The sequence below is a fragment of the Podarcis cretensis genome, assembly GCF_951804945.1.
Source record: "Podarcis cretensis genome assembly, chromosome: 4".
NCBI lineage: Eukaryota > Metazoa > Chordata > Lepidosauria > Squamata > Lacertidae > Podarcis > Podarcis cretensis.
The window spans coordinates 95,352,870-95,377,363 of record NC_137173.1 but is presented as its reverse complement, the minus strand read 5'-3'; the positions used below and the strand labels follow the sequence as shown (position 1 = coordinate 95,377,363).

Here is a 24,494-nt window from a genome sequence, read left to right as displayed (position 1 = left end):
AAATAATCCAATCTCTAATTTGCCAGCACGTGGACTACTGAAAGCAGAAATCACACTGCACAATTAATATGGGAATTGAAGTATCAGAGTTTCATGCATTTTTTCTAACCAAATGCAACTTTTATCACACAAGATGACAACTCTTGGTGCAAGCCTTGTGTGCATTTTGCGTGAGAGGAAACCCAGATATATGTTCTCTTGTATTATTAAAAGTTTGTGCCAAAACCCACCTTTCCTAATCTGAATATGAGCACAGAGATAAACACAATTTAAGCCGACAACATTTTGATGTGGCTACCAGAGAAATGCAAAAATTAACGTTGCGGTCGTTCTGCTGATGGCAGGAAAGTCTACGATTTCAGTCTTTCCAGCCTCAACCTGCCATTCTTGTCCTGAATTACAAAGAGTAACTAGCGAATCTGTTTAATGAACAACTTTGTCATGTTGCCATTTGCCTTAGTCAGAGGCAAAAATGTGGCACCTATAAACTTAAATGAAATCCCGAGACTGATTCTCAAAGCGGTTTGTAACTGGAAGCTCTATTACCTTTAGCAAGGCTTGTGCCGAAGCAGCGCTTTTGAAGACTAGACTGTCTGATTTTAAAGGCTGCATTCCTAAAATTATGTTCAAGCTTGTACTGTATCAGGATTGCCGCCTCAGGCTCCCCTGACGCTCTCCCCGTACGCTCCTGACCAAGTTCTTTGAGGATAAGTCTGCCATGGTTGTATTCCCCACTGCTGCTAATCCTGGTGTGAAGGGGGAAAGAGAGTGGGGAAGAGGATAAGTGGGAAGCATTAGTTTTGTACGGCCTTCTTCTCCTTTCTTCTGGCAGTTGGCTCAACGCAGTGCGAGTATTGCCTTGGAGCAAGTAGGAAGAGTAAATAAGCATGAATCAATCAGCTTTCATGGCTGGCTTCTGATGATGGTACAAACACAGCCTTGTGTCTGGAACTCAGAAAAAAACTGAAGCGTATTATAAAACTAGCTTCACATTTCCTCCGAGACACCAGTTTACAAGCATGATTTAATAGCACACAACAGAACAGAAATTACTTAACAGGAATGTTTATTTTATATAGCAAAACTCATTCAAATTATTTCAATCTTGAGCAATAAATAGGCACTTCAATAAGAGTATATATTTACAATGGCAGTCTGAATGCTAGGAATCATTTCAGAGTGTGCTTCTACTACAATGGGTGGGAGATGGCAACTACTTAGAACCCACTGCCAACATGGATTATAACAAATCCAGTGAGTATTTTGTTTTTCAATTATTCATAGAAAATTTAATCCTGATTAAGTATCCTTGGGCAGGAATTCATGGGTAGTTGATGACTGAAACTAACATTTATTTGAAATGCTTCTGTTAATTTAATCTGTGAATATGGCTTAATTATGATTGAATCCTCAATGTAAGAGTAATGAATTATATCAGGATTAAAATTCTAGTGCTGCATCACATATCCCCCCCCTCCAAGTTTAGGAGATGCTAGCCTGCTGTTTTTATAACCTTAACAACGCCAAGTTTTTGTTTTTTAAAAAACAGAACTCAAGTTAGTCCATCACCCTTATGCTCTTGTAACATTTGTCACAAACATGGTGTGTAAAAAGCAATTGGTAATCAAGCTGAAATCTGAACTGCATCCAAATCTCAAGGCAAGGAAGTGTTTTTTCTTTTCGTTTTCAAAAACACAAATAACGAGTGCTACAGTTTGCTGTAAACATTTTACACTGAGTTTCCTGGACCTATTACAATTTTCAAGTCCTTTTAAACTCCTGCACAATTTGCACTGTTTCAAAGCAACTTTAAACCAATATATTATTTTAATTCCAAAAGTGGTCTATGTCAGTGTTTCCCAACCTTGGGCCTCCAGCTGTTTTTGAACTACAATTCCCATCATCCCTGACCACTGGTCTTACTAGCTAGGGATGATGGGAGCTGTAGTCCAAAAACAGCTGGAGGCCCAAGGTTGGGAAACACTGGTCTATGTGATCCATTTATGCTTGCAGTTATGACAATTTGGATCTAGTTCCAACGTAAGATGAGGCAGTTTTTAAGTGAAAACACCGAGGTCAAGAATTTTCTTTGACTTCATCCAAGATGCTTTGTCACAATTTTTGAGAAAATCTGCCTCATACCTGCACTCGTTCAGCTCCTGCAGCAGTGTAATTCTGTATTTTGATTGTTTCGTTTCTCCCAAAAATCCTCTGTGGTGGATTCACTGCTGAAAATAGCTGCACATTTCCAAGTCTTTATTGCACATTTGTCAACGGATCTCCCAGATGCATCTCAGAAATGATGCCGACTTTTATGTCCAGATGCTACAGTAAGTGGCAGTGTTACTGAAGAGAGGGAGGACACTTCCCAATACAGACTATGGGAAACAAAGAGTCGGTACAAGAGGACCATGGAGAACAACTGGCAGAGGATGACGCCTACGGTAATGACCTAAAATATGAAAGGAAAAGAGAAAAAAGAAGAGAGCTTTGTAGGAAGAACAGAATATTCACCTAAAATTTACTGGACCTACCCAGAAATTCAAGTTTAGAAGTTCACCTTGGGAATTGCCAGATCTCTTAAAACACAATTTCATGTAGTCTTTCATGGGATCTCTTAACGCCACAATTCTAAAGCTGCCTGCATACATTATGCACATGAAGGGGCAACACGGGTAGGAAGGGACTGTGCAGTTTCTTCTGGCCCCACCATTCACGTTTTTCAGGCTTTCCTGGATCTTGCACAATTAGAGTTCCAGGATATGAGGAAGTCTACATGCACAGATTTCCCTGCCTCAAGAATCCACACTAATACATGACTGGTGGGGCCAGGGGAACTTGATGTGCTGGGTGAAGGGAAGGGGTCCCACAGCTCCCCTCTATACATGTTGCTCCTTCATGTGGAATGATTGAAGGGGGCTACGGGGGGGGGGGGAAATAGATTCATAAATTCCCATTACTTATCAAAGTTTAACAATCCAAAGTCTTGCATACAATTAAGCCTTCATTCGGTAACTGACTCAAGTTTTAGTTACAGATAGGTGGCCAGCCGTGTTGGTCTGCCATAGTCAAAACAAAAAAATTCCTTCCAGTAGCACCTTAAAGACCAACTAAGTCAGTTCTTGGTATGAGCTTTCGTGTGCATGCACACTTCTTCAGATACCTCAAGTTTTATTATGCTGTATCTACCTACCTTCTCTCGCTGGTAATCTCTTAACATTAGAGATATGGATACAAGACTTGGATGACACAAAAACCACAGAAGACAGCCCTGAAAGAAGAAGGAAGACCACTATCAGCTAAGGAGCATCTCCATCTCCATCATTCAGCCCAGAGACTGAGGTTCTTCTCCGAGGGCCTTCTGGCGGTTCCCTCACTGCGAGAAGTGAGGTTACAGGGAACCAGGCAGAGGGCCTTATTAGTAGTGGTGCCCACCCTGTGGAACGCCCTTCCATCAGATGTCAAGGACATAAACAACTACAGTGGTACCTCAGGTTACAAACGCTTCAGGTTACAGACTCTGCTAACCCAGAAATAGTGCTTCAGGTTAAGAACTTTGCTTCAGGATGAGAACAGAAATCAGGCTCTGGTGGTGCAGCAGCAGCAGGAGGCCCCATTAGCTAAAGTGGTGCTTCAGGTTAAGCACAGTTTCAGGTTAAGTACAGACCTCCGGAGCGAATTAAGTACTTAACCTGAGGTACCACTGTATCTGACTTTTAGAAGACACTTAAAGGCAGCCCTGTTTAGGAAAGTTATCAGCACCAGCATCATCATGTCAGTACTAAAAGTCACTCTGTCCATTAATGGATCTCTAGTTACATATTTTCATTTTCATTTCACACGTTAAAATACGTTCTGTAACTTACCAAGTGCTCTTCTGCATCAAGCCATAGAACATTCTTGATGTGTAACATCATACCTTGCTTAACCAAACCCTATGTATGTATGTACTCAGAAGTGAAGTCTCACTGTGTTCCATGGGGTTTACTTCCAAGTAAGTGCATAGGATTGTAGCCTCAGACTACAATCCTGTATACAATAACTTGTAAATAAGCTCCATTAAGCACAAGAAACATTTGTAAGTACATATGAGATTGCACTGTTTTATTTTCCTCCAAACTAGTCACTGCATTCAATAGCGCTCTGGAAGAATACATTGAGTTTCTATATGATGCACATACCTTTGTGAAAGTGATATAGAATTCTCTTTTCAGTGTGCTTCTCTCAGTTCGGATGATCTGGTAAAGTCCGCAGCCGAGCGACAGAGCTAGGCAAATTCTCAAGCCAATGAGAAGCCCGCCTGCTAAACTTTGGTGTGAGTGGTAACTGTGATGATTTGTATCCTCAAACTGTTCCCAAATTAGCAAAATGCCCTGCAAAAGAACAAGGAACACAATTAGAAGATAGTGTCAGATGGATCTTTCTTCATATAACTTTGTACAGTATAAAAACAAAATATGATGGCCCCACATTGTTAGTCTGGGCACTGGAGAGAGGGAAAGGAGGAACAAAAAGAGTACAATTTGCTGAAAGCCTCTTCAATAAAACTGAGATTCTAGTCAGCAATTGTTTTTTTTTAATACAATCTTTTTAGAATGTGAGGTGGTCAGGGGTGGACAAAAGTTCAAGCACTCTGTTTGGGACTGATGTGGATAATTTTGCCTCAATTACAGGGTCCCAATTCAGTGGCAGATTCCATCTGTTGACAACACCATGCAGGCTTCTATGAGGTGTGACAGGCACTTGCCAAGAGAACTCTGTGAATGGGCTTTTTAGCCTTAGGAGAAGAAATAAACAAGCATTGGTTTAGAAATAATTAGAAGTATGTCGGAGAAGGAAACCTTTCACCTGTGCCCATTTAGCTTGTTTGTTTTAAAAGTAATATAATCTTTCAATATTCCGTATTTCCCCCTGTATAAGACTAGGCTTTTTCCCTAAAGAATAATATCAAAATAGGGGGAATCTTAAACATGGGGGCGTCTATAAGATGGAAAATACGGTACCTGTTTGTGTGTGTGTGTGTGTTTGTGAGAGAGAGAGAGAGATATCACAGAAAAATAAAATGGCGGACAACACTTATCATGGCTGGTGTGCATATAATACAGGTACCAGCTCAGGGCCACATGTTGTAATGGGGTTCTGAAAGGCATATGGCTGAGAGGTGAGAACTGCTTTTTTCTGCTGAATGCCCATCGATATATGAAGCACAGAGGGCCAATGAATGAATGAATGAATGAATGCTTGGAGACATGTCTCTTCGTTCTCTAGACCAGGGTGGATAAATCAAGGCCTAATCCGGTGGCACCCTGAGTTCATACAGGTAATAAGGGGAAACTAGGGAGTTAAAGGGAGAGAACGGAGTGGTAAAAAAAGAAATAAAAGAGAAGCAGTGCCATCCACCTTTGGTGCCAATATGCGGTCTCCCACAGATTACCCTAAGGGTATGAAGCCCTTGACAGAAAAGAGTTTGTTCACCACTGCTCTAGACAATATTCCAAGAAGTATATTTTTTATTTGAATTTGGTAGAGTTGCTGGGGGACGGTGGCAGATCAATTACAGTGAACCCTCTAGTTACGTACCACTCTGGATACATAACTTTCGGGTTATGAACGTGGCAAACCCGTAAGTGTATACTTCTGGGTTTTGCCACGTGCAGAAGCGGCGCCTCTGCCTACGGACTTTTCGGGTTGCGGACGGATCCCTGGAACAAATTTAATTTGTATCCACTGTACTTTGGCAACTAGTAAGCCAATGCTGGTATGAAGAGAAAAACAGTTTGCCTGTGGCAGCGGCAGCAAACATGGTGCCCTCTAGACACTGGGCTACAAATTCCACCATCTCTGACCGTTTGCCATGCGGTCAGGGGCTGATGAGGATTTTAGTCCAGCAACATTTGGGTGGGTGAGTGGGGCAGGCTGGCTTCCCCTGGCTTAAGACAGCAAAGGAAGTTCATGATTAAGAGCAGATTTGAACGTGGGACTTCCCATTTCACACTTTGGGCTGATGCTGTGTATCAGTGTAGCTAAAGGAGAGACTTTGAGTGACCCTGGAAATACTTAGCCCTCAGTAAGGATTTAGAAAATGTACAACCAGGTAATCAGGGCTGCTACTTTTTCAGGAGCTAGGTATTACATTAAATCCTCTGTCAGCCTGCAAGAGCTCTTCTGAAGAGTTTTTCAATCATCTGTATCACTACCATCGACAGCAGCATTTGCAGTCTTTCGGGTTGGAGACCCTTTCACAACATTCCCAAAGGAACATCAGTATAGACAGCCTCTTCTCTTCATGCAGGATCATTATCACATCATATGCTTATTGTTGTTGTTTAGTCGTTTAGTCGTGTCCGGCTCTTCGTGACCCCATGGACCAGAGAACGCCAGGCACTCCTGTCCTCCACTGCCCCCCGCAGCTTGGTCAGACTCATGCTGGTAACCTCGAAAACACTATCCAACCATCTCGTCCTCTGTCGCCCCCTTCTCCTTGTGCCCTCCATCTTTCCCAACATCAGGGTCTTCTCCAGGGAGTCTTCTCTTCTCATGAGGTGGCCAAAGTACTGGAGCCTCAGCTTCACAATCTGTCCTTCCAGTGAGCACTCAGGGCTGATTTCCTTCAGAATGGAGAGGTTTGATCTTCTTGCAGTCCATGGGACTCTCAAGAGTCTCCTCCAGCACCATAATTCAAAAGCATCAATTCTTCGGCGATCAGCCTTCTTTATGGTCCAGCTCTCACTTCCATACATCACTACTGGGAAAACCATAGCTTTAACTATACGGACCTTTGTTGGCAAGCTGACGTCTCTACTTCTCAAGATGCTGTCTAGGCCTGTCATTGCCCTTCTCCCAAGAAGCAGGCGTCTTTTAATTTCGTAATTAATATGCTTATTAATGTTTCTTAATTACCCCCCAAAGCACTTCCACAGTAAATCAAACACCCAGCATGAAAACAGACCTGTGTTACCACGACAGCTATTGCAATGGCTGTGGATGTTGGAGTGGAATCCCACTGGAGAGGTTTACTCTGAGATTTCTTCATTCTCCCTATTGTCCAACCCATGCACAAACTGAGCAGCAGATAGAGCATTTGCACCTGAGAGATTATGTCGCACACTAAGGGGAAGAACATTAATATGATTGAATTGTCTGAATTATGCCACCAAGAAAAACCTCTGTATAAAATGGCCTTTTGCAGGGCTTTACTTCTGCAAAACATACATAAGAGGTCAATTAACATTGTTGTAAACACTTCAATATAACTAGCGGGATAATCTAGCCTAGATAAATAGCATGCATACTGACCAGCACTCTTGCAGTGTACAAATTCATTTAAATTGTGTCCATTGGTGTTCCAATACGAAGCTTCTTGTATACACTGGCTTTTTCCTCAATACAGTGGCGCCTCGCAAGACGAAATTAATCCGTTCCGCGAGTCTCTTCGTCTTGCAGTTTTTTCGTCTTGCGAAGCACGGCTATTAGCGGCTTAGCGGCTATTAGCGGCTTAGCGACTATTAACGGCTTAGCGGCTTTAAGAAAAAGGAAACAAACTCGCAAGACGTTTCGTCTTGCGAAGCAAGCCCATAGGGAAATTCATCTTGCAGAACGACTCAAAAAACGGAAAACTCTTTCATCTTGCGCGTATTTCATCTTGCGAGGCATTCGTCTTGCGAGGGCACACTGTATTTAGAGCCTCTGCTGTACACAATGTCCTCTAGTGGAGGAATGCAATTTTCATAATCTGGACCAGACTTCCCCAACCTCAGGACCCAAGATCTTCATCACCCCCAACAACCGGCCATGATGTTAGGGAAGGTTGGTCCACAGCTTTACTGTGGTTGTCACTTCAACCACATAATGGACAGTGTGCAGGGATAGTCTTGCATGGCTTTTAAATGTATTTTTGGAACGTTTAAACCAGAATCAGATCTATGGAATGCACAAGGAAGAAGGAAAATGCCATAAAAATATTTCTGAAATGAGAAGGGGACAAAATGAAGCAGGACCGTGATTTCATGCTTATGTTTCCCCCCTCCCTCTTGAGAGTCTGTACACGTCATCTATCCAGAGCTGTTCTGTATGTGTCCAGAAAAGCATCTTTTTTTAAAAAAAAAGTCTACGTCACCGGATGCATCCAGTACAGTGGTACCTTGGTTCTCAAACGCCTTGGGTTCTCAAATGCTGAAAACCCAGAAGTAAGTGTTCCGGTTTTCGAACGTATTTCAGAAGCCGAACGTCCGATGGGGTTGTCGGCTATTGTTTCTGGGGAACCTGCACCAATCAGAAGCTGTGCCCTGGTTTTTGAACATTTCAGAAGTCAAATGGACTTTCGGAACAGATTAAGTTGGGTGCTTTTGTTTCTGCCATTTATTTTGCGTTTTTGTTTTTGAGGCTTTTTTGGTTCATTTGTTTTTGTGACTGTGTGGAACCCGGTTCAGCTACTGATTGATTGGTTGTGCGACTGTGGAAATGGATAAAAGCCCCCCATCCAAACAATGACTATCATCAGTGCAGGTAAGAAATTTTTTAAAAACATTTTTTTTTTATCATCTACAATGCTGTCTTATTTAATGGTACAGCACATTGATTATTGCTTTCATTTTATGGATCAATGGTCTTGTTAGATAGTAAAATTCATGATAAACTGCTGTTTTAGGGGCTGCTTTTAAAAGTTTGGAACGGACTAATCTGTTTTGCATTACTTTTTATGGAAAAGTGCGCTTTGGTTTTGGAACATTTTGGTTTTGGAACAGACTTTCAGAACGGATTAAGTTTGAGAACCAAGGTACCACTGTGTTTGCCACACAACAGCAACACAGTCACCTTTTGTACACTGAAGGTCAACAATTGCAATAACTAGGGACAGAAATGTGTTTTTTTCCTTGGCACTTGCAGGAGATACACTGGTTTGCAATTAAGTAAATTTCGCCGCAACAAAAGCATTGGCTGCTCCAATTAACACTCACTGCACAGTCCTCCTGGAAGTACAAGAGCCCCAGGAAACAGCACAGTATTGTAAAAATTGTACCCAACAGATTTTACGCAATATGCTACAAGAAAAATTAAATTAAATTAAATTAAAATCAGCACATGTAAGGGTGGAGTCGTGTTGGCATATCTTGAAATAGTAAAGCTGTCAGGTTTAGCTTTTGCTGCAAGAAATTCAGCGAAGGCGTGCATGACTGTATGGAGACTTGAGTCTAAAACATCTGGGGAAAATGCACACCTCTGTTGTGAGGCAGCAAGAGAAAGAATCTGGAAGTGAGGAAAGGAGCAGTGGCAAATCACAGAGTGGGGTCTAACCTGTGCCACGTCTTTACAGGAATATTTGCACAAGAAACTGTCTGCCTGGAACACCCTAAGGGGGGAAATGAAATTTGTTTAGCTGAAGTGATTTAACTTGTAGTTAAGCTACAATCCTATATTGACTTATATGAATGAAGTTTTACTGATTTCATGGGGCTTAATTTTGAGCAGAATGCTTGAGTGGACTCTAACACTGTTCTAAAAAGCGTAACTATTTTTAATAAATAAGGGTAAAGAGCCCCATTTGCTGCAGGGGCTCCTTCAGACACAGCCGGGAATTGCAACTCTGCGCAAAGACAGTTTTCTAGGTGTGGCTTAAATTTTTTATCTAATATTTTAAACCACTCTGACTTCCCAACAGACTCAGCATTTCATGTTATACAAGATATATTAACATCCAGATAACGTGCTTCCCTAAAACCAACGTCCTCATTTGTGACCAGCTCAAAGAAAGCAAGATGTACTTACACTCTGCAAGGCTTCCCATAAAAGGTGCTCCTACTCCATTTTTAGAGTAACTAAAAAGGAAAACCAGCTTGATAAATTAGCCTATACTAAAGAAATACGCATCATAAAAGCATAAACTAATTGCAAAACACAACCACCACTAATATTATTTTTGGATATTAAAAAAAAATGAAAATAACTTTGTAAAAGCTTTAAGAATACATAACATGAAAATCAGCTGGGTTTGCCTCCAGCTTGTAAATGATAAAGGAAATGGGCAAATCTACTAGCATATAACTATTTTGCATTCCGCACAGAAGCTCCAGAATCCTGCTTTTCTCATATGAATTTCTGTGAAGCAGATTTGACTTCTTAACAGAAGAGGCTACACTAGCGGTGTGCAGTGGCATGCAAATTGGATTGATTTGGAGGTCTCCTGCCTCCCAAAATGCAATGCCAATACCTCCCATCATCCTGAGTTGGATTAGCTGCTGCACATAATGGCCTTTCTCTGCACTGTATTTCCTATTTTTCTTTAGGTCCAAAAGTTTTGCAACAAGTGGAGCTGTCCAAAACGTTGCCTGCAGAACACTGAAAAGCTGGCGATTGTTTTTTGTGGAAGTGCAGCAGAAGAGGACTTTCAAAAACTTAAAAGCTTTTATTTACTTACTTTTTAAAGTGTTTTTTAATTGGAGGGCAAAAGAGCAATACATATATAGAGAGAGAGGGTGAGAAAATGCACTTGATTGAATTTATGTAACTCTTTTTACATAAAGGGGAAATACTGAAACAAAATGTCAATACTATTCTGTTCCGGAGTGGTAAAAAGGTAAAGGGAGCCCTGACCGTTAGGTCCAGTCGTGGCCGGCTCTGGGGTTGCGGCGCTCATCTCGCTTTACTGGCCGAGGGAGCCGGCGTACAGCTTCCGGGTCACGTGGCCAGCATGACTAAGCCGCTTCTGGCAAACCAGAGCAGCGCACGGAAACGCCGTTTACCTTCCCGCCAGAGCTGTTCCTATTTACCTACTTGCACTTTGACGTGCTTTCGAACTGCTAGGTTGGCAGGAGCAGGGACCGAGCAACGGGAGCTCACCCCGTCACGGGGATTCGAACCGCCGACCTTCTGATCAGCAAGCCCTAGGTTCTGTGGTTTAACCCACAGCGCCACCCGCGTCCCCTCCAGAGTGGTAGGCCTCAGTTAAGTTTAAATGCAGCAAATCTAGAGGAACCAACAATGACAATTGATCAATACATCTGAGTTGAAAGGAAGCTGAAGCATACATGTTTAATTACAAGAAAATAAAATTAAGGTGGAAGAACACCTTTAGAACAGCATATTTAGGCTTTATAGTGCAAAGTGACAACAGTTTGTTTCTTCACCTGTTTTCAGCACTGAATTGTATTCCCTACTACAAAACCTAAATGAGCTCTGCTAAATGGTTATTTCCTATCTCACTGTTTTGTACAGAGAACAGTGGATGATCATCTATTGGGGATGGTGTAAATATTAGGAGATAGATGTGTTTCCTACACACCCACGCACCAGTGTTTCCTGCAGCAAATATGTATTACGTAAAGTGTGGGAAACATTCACACCTGTGAACGCATATGGAGACTCTGGCGATTCAGGGTTCCAACATACATTTACATGTTTGTATGTCTTTTATGCTGTTCTAGGAAACAGCAGTGTAATACCGTGGTACCCTGGGCTACAGACGTTTCAGGTTACAGACTCTGCTAACCCAGAAATAGTACCTCGGGTTAAGAACTTAGCTTCAGGATGAGAACAGAAATCGTGCTCCGGTGGCGCGGCAGCAGCAGGAGGCCCCATTAGCTAAAGTGGTGCTTCAGGTTAAGAACAGTTTCAGGTTAAGAACGGACCTCCAGAACGAATTAAGTTCTTAACTCGAGGTACCACTGTATTGCAGTACAGTGGTGCCTCGCAAGACGAAAAGAATCCGTTCCGCGATTCTCTTCGTCTAGCGGTTTTTTCGTCTTGCGAAGCAAGCCCATTGACGGCTTAGCGGATTAGCGCTATTAGCAGCTTTTAGTGGCTTATCGGCTTAGAAAAAGGGGGGGGGGAAACCCGCAGGAACTTGCAAGACATTTTCGTCTTGCGAAGCAAGCCCATAGGAAATTCATTTTGCGAAGCACCTTCAAAACGGAAAACTCTTTCGTCTAGCGAGTTTTCCGTCTTGCGAGGCATTCGTCTTGCGGGGCACCACTGTATATGTAGCAAAAACATTTATTGTGCAAAGCAGGGAGCTGCCCTAAGATACACGTAGCCTACCTTTGCACAGTTGTTCAGGTAATTGTATCAGTGTGCCTGCGAGTTCAAAACCTGCTGTTCCCCTGTGCTGGGCAGACCAGCACCCTGTATTTTGCTCTACCACCCTTGTGTGGTGATTTGCAGAAAGAACATTTCAGATTCAATCTGAAGGGAACAAAGGAACATGGGTAGCAATGACTTCTGGGTCAACTGCAGGCAATGGAGGATGATGGAGGCCACTTACACTGAGCGGCCCGATTGCTGTGAGGAAATGGGAAGGGAGCACGGGCAAAGCACCTTCTCAAAAAAGTCGAAAGGAAAAGTTTGAATTCTGAAGGGTCCAGCAGTGTTAAAGGACGCTCTATAGGAGCTTCCAAAGCTTCGGAGGGAGCAGCTGGAGCTCCAAGATCAAGCACAGATACACGGTGTAATCGAGACCCACAGCAAACTGCCTCAAGAGCTGCCATTGAAGCAGAAATTCTCGAAATAAAAGAAATTTGGGGCAATTTGACAATGTAAATTCCTTCTTGAAACCTGGGAAGGTCACTACCAAAGCAAGACCAGCGATGGGAGACCTGTAGCCCTCCAGATGTTGGACTCCACTCGGCATTTGCTCCAGGCAGAATCACCAATGATCAGGGGTGATCACTGTCAAACAACATCTGGAGAGCCACAAGTTCCCCATCCCTGACACAGACAGCACTAGACGTGGAAGACCAATGATGTTACTTGGTATGGCAGCTTCGTATGCCCAAAGGCGGAGGGTTTAAATTTACCTTGAAAAATGTAGGTAGTTAGCAAAAGCGGAAGCGGCTTGCAAGAGCAGAACAGTCGACAGAACTTTTAACACAGTGTGCATAGGCCCTGCTTTTTTAATCGTCTGCCACAATGTCTGAGCGTATATGCAAGCAGCGACGAAGTATGCCAGAACAAGCAGGAAGAAGAACTCATGGAGGCCTGCAAAGAGAAGAAATACCTTACATAACATTTCTTTAGATATTTAATGTCCAACCCTTAAAAAAAACAAAAAAATACCAGAGCTAAAATAATGACAAAACACAGTAGCAACCTGACCAGATAAAATTTAAATTAAGAACAGAAGTCTCAAAGGGAAACTCAAAAGGGTTTCACCCAGTAAGGATACTACAGAAAATGACTCATCTCTGGTGCGCAAAGATGAGCCTATTGAACAGGGGAAAGAAGTGGTTCCTAAGGTACAGCCAAAACAGGGTTATTATTAATATAGGCCTATATACTGAGTAATTTCAACAGAGACAATTGCTAGCTCAGTTTTTTTTAAAAGGCTGGAAAAAAATTTCTATTAATAAATAGAAGCAAGAAACTACAACTACTGCCGCAGCAGATTGTAAGTACAGTGGTGCCTCGCAAGACGAAATTAATTCGTTCCGCAAGTTTTTTCTTCTTGCGAGTTTTTCGTCTTGCGAAGCGCGGTTTCCCATAGGAATGCATTGAAAATCAATCAATGCATTCCTATGGAGACCGTCCGGGGACAGAGGGGAAGCGCCGCGCGCCTTCCCCTCTGTCCCCGGATCTGTTTAAAGCAAGGGGTGGCGGGGAGAAGATCGCTTCTCCCCGTTGCCGCCCCTTGGTTCAAAAGGGGTCCGGGGACAGAGGGGAAGGCGCGCGCATCTTCCCCTCTGTCCCCGGAGATTGCGGGGCTGGCAACGGGGAGAAGCGATCTTCTCCCCGCCGCCCCTTGCTTCAAAAGAGGTCCGGGGACAGCGGGGAAGACGCGCTGCGCTTCCCCGCTATCCCCAGAGCTTGCGGGGCAAGCTTCGTTTTGCGAAGCAAGCCCATAGGGAGATGCGTCTTGCGAAGCGGCTAAGAAAACGAAAAACTCCTTCGTCTAGCGAGTTTTCCGTCTTCCGAAGCGTTCGTCTTGCGGGGCACCACTGTACTGTGCTCGTATATATACTCACAATACCAGCATAACAACACTGGAAATGCTGGAGTCTTATCAATAATTATATTTGTTACCTGTCTTTCATGTCCCAGAACAGGCTGCATCTAAAAAGATAATACAATACAATTATGCTGATATGCCCTAACCTATGTTGTTGTGTGCTACCTTTCAAGAGCATTGCAACCAATTTATTTCAAAGAACCAATTAAGATGTGACCAAAGAATATTTTGTTCCTTCACCAAAATAACTTAATAGATTTTAAAATAACTGTTAACTATAACACCAATATTTCCAGTGTGATGCTGGTACAATGAATATTGCTTACAAACCTTGGGGACAGATATTGGATTTTCTTGTTTCTGTCTAATAACAAATAATTTGCAGCCTACTTTATTTTTACTAAGCCGGCAACCGTCTCTGTTGAAATTTCTAAGTATATATGCAAACACACGTGCCTTGTCAGAAGTGTCTGAAACTTACTGTGCTTATTGACAAGAATCTAGCCTTTGGGTAAATGTAGCTTCTCTTTGCAGTCATGGAATAGAGCTGACTTTGCAATACAAACATTATACGTTTGCCTTGAGGATATGGCATTTGTGAACAGTGCTCTCAACTCAACAAATCTGTTTATACGAAGACTTCTTTGTTGCTGTTGTAATGTCTTTTGCTAAAGCAGTTGACAAACACTGAGTGACTGAAATGTTTCAAGCACAGCACACACAGAAGTATAGTAAATGCCAGGATAGTAGTATATGCATGTCAGTCACTCCCAGGCTAATGCCACATCCATTGTGAATGGGCATCAAAGCCATGCTTCACACACAAAATATTATTGCTTCCCAAGGGTGTGATTCTCTGAACCCTAGCTTGAAAGCGTCACTGAATTAATGGGATTTACTTCTGCGTAAACATGTGGAGGTTTGCACTATAAAAAGTGCTTCCCATGCACTCATATCTCTATTTTTCCTCACAATACCAAAAAGAGATGTTTGCAGCAAATATTCATAGCGATCGCAGTGTTAGAAGAGGAGGTTCTCAGGTGTCTGTTGGCAGACATACATTTCTGTTCAAATATAATGCTGGACATACTGCAAACACCACTTTTTCATACGGAACAAAGAAGCTTCCACTTTTGCTTTAGACTTGTGGACACAATTGACTCACCGAGATTTTACTATGCCAACATTTGAGAGGCCGTGCAACAGATGTGTGAAACATTCATCTTACCACTAGGTGTCATTGCTGCAACATTTAAAAGGCATAGCCAGTCCACAATGCACTTATTTTCAGTTTTGAATGAATGATGTTCATGTTCTATGGTGTGTAACATGAAGATGAATTAAAGAAACCTGGTCCCTGAATTTCTCAATATTTTATTTTCCTTTTATACTTGTCTGGATTTTTTTTTTTTTCTGTGTAAGAAGTAGTCATTTATCTCTGTTACACTGTAAATTCTTAGCCCATTCAATGAAACCCAAAGAACTTTCTTTAAAGCTGTGTTTGCAGTCAGAACTAAAGTGCCATATATATATTAGCAACTAATGTTAATTATGTAATAATAAAATTGAAGTGGTTGATTCTATTAATATGTTACTGTATCTTCTGAGACATCACAATTAGAATGCACCAAAAATGGAACTAAGTAGATACTTTGGGTAATTGTCCTGGATTGTGGGGAAAAGGTAAAAAAAAGTGGGTGAACACTAATTTATTAGGGCAAATTAAAGTTATCAGACACTTCAAAGTCATCGTTTTATGTTTCCCTCATCCTATAGATAACTGGATAGCAACATCTAATATATGTATACAATTTAATGGGTTATTTTTGCCTGTCACTTCCCCAACCAATTTCCTCCAAAGTCCAGAAGAAACATCTTACCTGATTCCCCTGCACTAAAGTGATCTAAAGGATTCCCTTCCGCATCTGGATTTAGTAACACCATTTCAAATTGAACTTCCTCGGATTCAGAGTCCTCATAATTCACCGCACAGGTAAACTTGTCAACATAAAACACATACCATGTGTCAGGATACGGAATCTGGGACACAGTCAAATTTTGTTCTGTGCTGTTCAGGTGCACTGCAAAAGGAACCAGACTTGAATAAACTCAGAAAGCTTTGGCTTACAGGACATAAAACAAGGCTAGAAAACAAGAAACTTTTCAGGTTAGCTATGGCTAAGGAATGCACAAGCCGGTTTTGCCAGATGCACATGCATCAAGGTGCTTTTTAAGAAACAGATCCATATGATGCATTTGTGTTACATGTTTTAGTGTGCCTGTACCCCTTAAAAACCATACGGTTCAATGCATACACATGTTAAGCAGTTTCATAGAGTCATAGAATTGGAAGAGACCACAAGGGCCATCGAGTCCAACCCCCTGCCAAGCAGGAAACACCATCAGAGCACTCCTGACATATGGTTGTCAAGCCTCTGCTTAAAGACCTCCAAAGGAGGAGACTCCACCACACTCCTTGGCAGTAAATTCCACTGTCGAACAGCTCTTACTGTCAGGAAGTTCTTCCTAATGTTTAGGTGGAATCTTCTTTCTTGTAGTTTGGAACCATTGCTCCGTGTCCGCTTCTCTGGAGCAGCAGAAGACAACCTTTCTCCCTCCTCTGTGACATCCTTTTATATATTTGAACATGGCTATCATATCACCCCTTAACCTCCTCTTCTCCAGGCTAAACATGCCCAGCTCCCTTAGCCGTTCCTCATAAGGCATCGTTTCCAGGCCTTTGACCATTTTAGTTGCCCTCCTCTGGACACGTTCCAGTTTGTCAGTGTCCTTCTTGAACTGTGGTGCCCAGAACTGGACACAGTACTCCGGGTGAGGTCTGACCAGAGCAGAATACAGTGGCACTATTACTTCCCTTGATCTAGATGCTATACTCCTATTGATGCAGCCCAGAATTGTCTTTTTTAGCTGCCGCGTCACACTGTTGGCTCATGTCAAGTTTGTGGTCAACCAAGACTCCTAGATCCTTTTCACATGTACTGCTCTCAAGCCAGGTGTCACCCATGGTTATCTTTCAGTTATCTTTTAATTTCAGTAGGAGGCAGTTAAGCATGTGCATAACTAACTCACTGCAATCAATGGGATATAAAAGTGCTAAGCTGTGCTTAGATTGTGATCATAATATTTGGTCTAGTTCAAATGTTAATTCAGTGGCATGCCTTCAGCCCCAAACCACATTCTCAATTCTCTACTTGTCCATGGTAAAATCTGAACAGGCTGGGCTAAAGGAAAAGGGGGGGGGGGGAATTCAATTATAACTAGACTTGTTCATATAAATACACACATGATACTACAATAATGTTTTTAGTATCTGTTCAATTCAGTTATATAATTATACTATCCTGAGATATAATTTGCACGTCTTTATTTTGATCAATAAAATTAAGAATGATCATGATTAGCACTTCTTTGATAGTAACTGTAACAGGAACTTCAATATTTTGTACATTAAATATTTGTGCTCCACAAATGTTATATTAAGCTTTAGATTCTGAACTGCTGACTTCATTTTCAATGAGTCTGTAATTGGACCATGGTAGTGTATGGGGAGATAGGATGATACAAATGACTTAATTTTCCCAGAAACTAAACAACACTGCACACTTATTCTATGCTAGCTTACTTATGAACTAAATATTAACACTCAAGATATTCAAAGACAAACCGCAATTAAGTGATGAAATTTGTTTTAAACCAGCCGTAAAGAGAGCAGAGCAGTCTACAAGTATTTTGAAGAGATAAAATGTTTGAGATGAGAAGCAAATATTTAGAAAACAAACAGACACTTTGTGTAATGCAATTCTATGCGTATCTACTCTGAAGTAATTGCCACTGAGTTTAGAGGAACTTGCTCCCAGGTATGTGTATATAGGATTGCAGACTTATCGATGTATCTTAAAAACTCAGACATTATGCCAGCAATGAGGAACTTGGGGTCCTCCAGATGTTCTTGGACTACAGCTCTCACCGTCGCTGACAGTTGGTCATGCTAGCTGTGGCTGATGGGAAATAGAGGCCAAAACATCTGGAGGAACGCACCTTCCCTATTGCTGCCCTAAAGCTCTTGGCATAAAAGCAGGGATGGGAAACCTGTAGCCCTCCAGATGCTACTGAACCAGCTCCCATCAGCCCCACCCAGCCAGAATGGTCAAAGGTCAGGGATGACAGCTTTATCTGGAGGGCCATAGGTTTCCTACTCTTGAATGTGAGCATAGTCCAGGGGTGGCCAACACCCAAGAGACTACGATCTACTCACTGAGTTAAAGACTGGCAGTGATCTACCTCCTTTTTGAGGGTTCAGGTCAAAGAAGTTGTTGAGCTTTTTTAGGGGAGCCAAACTTGTTGAGCTTCTTTGGGGGGAGCCAGTGATCTATCAGTGATCTACCACAGATGTCCAGTGATCTACCGGTAGATCACAATCTACCTGTTGGATGTGCCTGGATAGTCTATACCTGTAAGAGTTTGGAGATCTCCGAGAGGAGAATTAATATCAGCTTGGATTCTAACAAGTTCATGGTAGAAAAGTTTCCTCCTCCTAATTGCCCTCTAAATCCCAACCAAAATTGTTTAGGAAGACTCCTGATTTCCTGGAGAGGGGTTTTGGTGGAATAATGGGCTGGGAACTTATCTTAGGATGCAAGCCATTTTTTTCAATAATTACAAAACTTTTTCCCGATGGATTATCATGACAGTTTTGATACTTCCCAGATTAAAAATGGTGGTCACAGAGTGAGCAGGCTGCTTTCTGGATTCAGGAAAGGGCAGCCGACATGCTGTTGCGTGTATTTTGCATGTGCTGAGCTGCTTCTTGCACATGATGCGTTGCTGTGAATATTTTTATGTGATGTGCTATTGCACATGCTTGCTCAGGACACAGTTCAGCCTACTGCTGCATGTGCTTGCACGAGACACACTGCTGCACACATTACTGTGTGAATGTGCTGTGCATTGCTACTGCATGTATATTCCCCCAATATGAAAATTGTGGCTGAAAAACCACAGGAAAGTGCATGTATGAAGGCTAAGTTGCAATCAGGCACAATATATACTGCTTGCATGGCATGGAAGTTAAGTCTAGGTACCTTGGCTTACAATTCCATGCCTTTTGTTTACATGAGCAAAGTTATAAACACCATAACTCTTCTCTTAGTTTTTTCTTCATCCTAAAGCTATTGTTCAACTGATGCATATAATAAGCTATGAACTGACTCAGTATATTCATGACACCCACCGCCCATTTGAACTCACTTATCAGCTGAGCTTTGGACAATCTCTCTTTACAGCTGTAATCCTGGTGGCTTTCTTGCAGCTTTAGCCATTCCTGAGCTTGAAAGAGGTGAAGCTTGGCTTCTTTTCCAACTGCTGTTGCTACATTGTTGATTCTGACATACAGAAGAGCACAATCACCTTGATATTTAAAAAGAAGTCAAAGTCTATTACACAGATAAGGACGGAAATAAAGGAGAAATATTATCTAGATGGCAGAATCGCCTCTTAATGCAAATTGCTGCCAAGTGTTCATTTTCCTACCAATATTTAGGTCAACAAATAGTTGTATTAGATGCCTGCAATTATTTTTCCAGCTTACATCAAGGCACAAAAAAATCCAAACTGAAAATGCTCTACATTGGGCTGCTATATATTTATCTTAAAATAGGATTGTAGAACCTAGATTTATTTGGGGAAGGGCACTTTGGACATTCTGATGTGGGTATAAAAAATGTTTTGGATTGTCTCTGCTGCAGAATGTTATTTATACAGCAAAGTGATTTCAGTTGGCTCAAATCAGACAGCTAAGACCTAGGCTGAGTGACTCAATTACACCCATGTACACACTGGATCTCTATGGAAGCAACCCTATACACAAGACACTGGCATAAAGCAAGCTGGTATAACTTAAACTAGGGTAAAATTACACCAGATCCAGACTCTGTTCAGCAGTGGGGCTGCAGCTGGCTGAGCCTGACTAAGTCTGGCAGAGAAAAAGCAATAGTGTTCAGGCTTAGGATCCAACCTAAGTCTCTGCCCTCTGCCCCTATAGCACCCTTTATTCAGGGCTTACCTTGGGCCTACGATTACTGGGAAAATCTCATAACTCCAAACCAGCAGAAAGGAGATGCGACTAGCAAGGCAATGCTTGTCATCTGATAGCTCAGTCAGTAGAAGAGCATGAAGCACTTTATCTCAGGGTTGTGAAATCGAGCTCCACGTTGAGCAAATAGATTCCTGTATTGCCGGGGGTTGGGCTAGGAGACCCTTGTGATCCCTTCCAACCCTGCGATTCTATGACCCTCCAAAGGGGAAAACAAGAAGCAGTGCCAACAGGAGAAAAACTCCTGCTGCAACAGCACCGTCCTCCCTCTTTGACAGCGAATGCTGTTTGTTAAAAGTGGGGCATGCAAAATTTAATTGCTTACCTAAGATATATAAAAAGGTAAAGGACTCATGGACAGTTAAACCCAGTCAAAGGCAACTATGGGGTTGCAGCGCTCATCTCGCTTTTAGGCCAAGGGAGCTGGCATTTGTCCACAGACAGCTTTCTGGGTCATGCGGCCAGCATGACTAAACCGATTCTGGCACAATGGAACACTGTGACAGAAACCAGAGCGTATGGAAACACCATTTACCTTCCCCGCCACAGCGGTACCTATTTATCTACTTGCACTGGCGTGCTTTTGAACTGCTAGGTTGGCAGGAGCTGGGAGAGAGCAACAGGAGCTCACTCCATGGCGGGATCTGAACCTCCAGCCTTCTGATCGGCAAGCCCAAGAGGCTCAGTGGTTTAGACCACAGTGCCACCCACTTCCCTTTACCTTTACAGTCACTTATATATGCGGGACTAAATGGTCTAAACCACTTAGCCTCTTGGGCTTGCTGATCAGAAGGCAGGAGGTTCGAATCCCTGTGATGGAGTGAGCTCATATTGCTCTGTCCCAGCTCCTGCCAACCTAGCAGTTCGAAAGCACACCAGTGCAAGTAGATAAATAGGTACTGCTGTGTCGGGGAAGGTAAATGGCATTTCCATGCCCTCTGGTTTCCGTCATGGTATCCTGTTGCACCAGAAGCGGTTTATTCATGCTGGCGAGATGAATGCCGCACCCCATACTCACCTCTGACTGGACTTAACCACCCAGAGATCCTTTACCTTACCTATATAGGTGATGATATATATGGCTGCAAGATCAGCTGAGGTCCAGACAGAGCCGTAGCTACAGGGGGAGGTAAAGGGCAGTAGACTTCAGGGTGGGGCGAGTCTCAGAGCCCCCTGGAGTCGGGGCAAACCCTTGCCAAAAGGGCGCATAACGCTTGGAATCCGGCGCAAACAGCAAAAAAGGCCCGGGCACGGGATCCCTCGCATCCCTCCTTCTCCCAACCGAATGCCCTGCTGCACTCCATCCCGAGCTCGGTGCGCATAGGATCGCGCTGCGCAAAGGCGCATAACGCGTGGAAACGCGCGCAAACAAAGAGAAAAGGCCCTGGCACGGGACCCCTCGCATTCCTCCTTCTCCCAACCGAAGGCTCTGCTGCGCTCCATCCCGAGCTCGGTGCGCATAGGATCGCGCTGCGCAAAGGCGCATAACGCGTGGAAACGCGCGCAAACAGCAGAAAAGGCCCTGGCACGGGATCCCTCGCATTCCTCCTTCTCCCAACCGAAGGCCCTGCTGCGCTCCATCCCGAGCAGGGCGCGCATAGGATCGCGCTGCGCAAAGGCGCTGGGCGGGATCCTCCTCCAGGCCGGGCAGCGCCCCGCTTACCGTGGAACTGGAACTGCGCCGCCGCCTGGCCAGCTCCGGCGGCCGCGCTGGAGAAGCCGCCCCGGACCGTCTTGGCCTGCGCCGCCGGGAGCCACGCGCCCCAGCACAGGGTGGCCCAGGCGAGCCACGGAAGCCCCATGGTCGTTCCCTCGGCGGCGGGAGCGGCCGCCTCAGTCACCGCTTTCTCATCCCGGTACCACGTCAACAACCTCACGGGTGGGCGGGCGGGAGCGGGATTGACCGCGCAGCTAACCAATAGCGGTCTTCGGATCGGCGGGGTGGGCGGGGCCAGCCGATAGAGACGGGAATACTTCCGGCCTGCTGCCCGTTTGAATCCCCCACTCCGGCGCGCGGCGGCGGTTGCTAGGGAACGAGCTCTCCAACCGCGTTTGACGAGCCTGTTGCTGGGTGGGTAGGGGGGCGGGGAAACTTCCAAAGAAGGGCAGAGGGTGAGGGAACGCGGCGTCAGAAGCGGCTCGTGACGTCATGGCCGTGGGACACGTCTTAGACAGGATGATTATTGTCATTAAGATGATTACTTATGGAATTTATATACCCCGAGGTCTCAGAGCGGTTCACAGAACAAAATCAGAAGATAAAAGCACCAAATATATAATCAATATTCGTATTTTACTTTATAGTCAGAATCAGAAGAATCTTTTATTTGCATCAGCCACTAAGCAATAGCAATAAAATAAATTGTACTGAAGAGATAATGAGGCATCTAATCATAAGCCTGCATTTTTATTTTATTAAAGCTTATATGTTTAATCAGGGCTTGTATTGTAGCACCCTGCTTGTGGTTAACGCTTAGCTGGAATGAAATATTCAACGCAGCAATAGAGAAATTAAAATAGTAATTTATTTGTCAGACAAATAAATATGAGGCACAGTGGTATATGGTTACCAAGCTCTGGCCTGGCCTCTTGCCATTCTGGCCAGCACTTATATTTCCTTAATCCAGCCCCCTTGCTCCTCCTGTGGCTGCCTCTGTCCAATCAGCCTGGTTGAAATTCCTATTGGCTGTTTGCTAGAACCAATCACAAAAGATACACCCATTTCCTCTTGCCTTTTATGGAAAATAAAAAGCTATATATTCTTCTATCTATAAATGACAAATAAGTAGTAATATATCTTACATGTGTCTCAACAAGGAATCTTAATTACCAGCTCACCTCTTGCCCTCCTTGCCCTATTGCCTTCCAAAACAGATAATTAATCTTGAATTTTTATCTTATGCATATGTCAAAGATTGAGTTCACATCAACATTGAGAGATCTCCTTCATTTGAAGGTTTCTAAACAAAAGGCCTGACAACCATATATCAGGAGCGCTCGATTGGCGTCTTCTGTCTGGCAAGGGGCTTGGCTGGTGCCTGACTTAATTTCAGGATAGTTACAACTCTTACAACTATATGAAATAAGAATCTAGCATTTCTTAAATCCTTTGCATAATTATATTTAAACTAATATATTTAATACATAAACAACCTTTTAAAAGGAAAAGAAATCTTAAAAGGATCTTAGTTTAAGAAAGAAACAGCTTTAGAAAAAGTCTTCCCAGAAAATATTCTCTTTCTGCCAGCTAGATGCTTTTTCACTGCTCTTGACCTTCTTAACCTTAGGAAGAAGATATGGCTCATTTTACTATTTATCCACCCTTAATTTGTAGGGTCAGTGTAACCTTGGCTGTCAGCCTGTAATTCCCTTTTTACGACTTTGAGAATTGTTTTCTGCTATAAATCAGGGGGGCCCCTTGTCTAGGAGTAAAAATATCTCGCCAAGGTTTTTAGGCAACTGGTCTTCTGCCTGGCATGAAACAGAACATTTTTAAACTCATTCTTAAAATACAAGCCCTGATTAAACATATAAGCTTTAATAAAAATGCAAGCTTATGATTAGATGCCTCAGTATTTTAAAATGAGCTTAAAGATTTTCAAATGTTCATGCCAGGCAGAAGAGCAGCTGCCTAAGAACCTTGGCAAAATGTTTTTCTCCTAGACAAGGGGGCCCCCTGATTTATAGCAGAAAACAATTCTCAAAGTCGTAAAAAGGGAATTACAGGCTGAGAGCCAAGGTTACACTGACCCTACAAATTAAGGGTTGATAAATAGTAAAATAAAACCATGTGCCTCCCATTAAACTTGAGCCATATTTTCCTAAGGTTGAAAGGTCAAGAGCAGTGAAAAGCAACTGGTCTGGCTGGCAGAAAGAGCATTTTTGGGAAGTCTTTTCTAAAGCTGTTTCTTTCTTAAACTAAGATCCTTTTAAGATTTCTTTTCCTTTTAAAAGGTTATTTATGTATTAAATATATTAGCTTAAATATAATTATGCAAAGGATTTAAGAAATGCTAGATTCTTATTTCATATAGTTGTAAGAGTTGTAACTATCCTGAAATTAAGTCAGCCACCAGCCTAGCCTCCTGCCAGACAGGAGACGCCATCAAGCACTCCTGATATATGGTTGTCAGGCCTTTTGTTTAGAAACCTTCAAATGAAGGAGATCTCTCAATGTTGATGTGAACTCAAAATCCTTGACATATGTTTAAGATAAAAATTCAAGATTAACCATCTGTTTTGGAAGGCAATAGGGCAAGAAGGGCAAGAGGTGAGCTGGTAATTAAGATTCCTTGTTGAGACACATGTAAGATATATTACTACTTATTTGTCATTTATAGATAGAAGAATACATAGCTTTTTGATTCCCATAAAAGGACAGAAGGAAATGGGTGTATCTTTTGTGATTGGTTCTAGCAAACAGCCAATAGGAATTTTAACCAGGCT

General features: G+C 42.8%; 1 protein-coding gene across 2 annotated transcripts; it reads right to left on the bottom strand.

Annotated features, from left to right (window-relative positions):
- Nucleotides 1-1,049: 1,049 nt before the first annotated feature.
- Nucleotides 1,050-21,923, bottom strand: GPR180 (G protein-coupled receptor 180). 2 transcript variants are annotated; one of them, XM_079972877.1, is made up of 9 exons: nucleotides 21,712-21,923; nucleotides 19,205-19,363; nucleotides 15,817-16,017; nucleotides 12,789-12,969; nucleotides 9,766-9,815; nucleotides 6,950-7,107; nucleotides 4,182-4,373; nucleotides 3,194-3,271; nucleotides 1,050-2,452 (listed from the first exon to the last, which is right to left on the bottom strand). In XM_079972877.1, the coding sequence occupies exons 1-9, from the start codon at nucleotides 21,848-21,850 to the stop codon at nucleotides 2,294-2,296; spliced, it is 1,317 nt and encodes a 438-aa protein (XP_079829003.1). In that variant the 5' UTR covers nucleotides 21,851-21,923; the 3' UTR covers nucleotides 1,050-2,293. The 2 variants fall into 2 exon arrangements, with proteins under 2 accessions (XP_079829003.1, XP_079829004.1); XM_079972878.1 differs by lacking the exon at nucleotides 1,050-2,452 and adding an exon at nucleotides 2,500-3,019 and having other exon boundaries at nucleotides 3,164-3,271.
- Between the last annotated feature and the right edge of the window lie 2,571 nt (nucleotides 21,924-24,494).

Bases quoted from the DNA above. Each gene is read 5' to 3' on its own strand.
- GPR180 (XM_079972877.1), bottom strand. From the start codon at position 21,850: ATGGGGCTTCCGTGGCTCGCCTGGGCCACCCTGTGCTGGGGCGCGTGG. The intron at 12,970-15,816 runs GTAAGATGTTTC...TTCTCTTTGCAG, and splicing joins CTTTAGTGCAGGGGAATCAG to GCCTCCATGAGTTCTTCTTC. The intron at 3,272-4,181 runs GTATGTGCATCA...TTCTTCTTTCAG, and splicing joins TCTATATCACTTTCACAAAG to GGCTGTCTTCTGTGGTTTTT.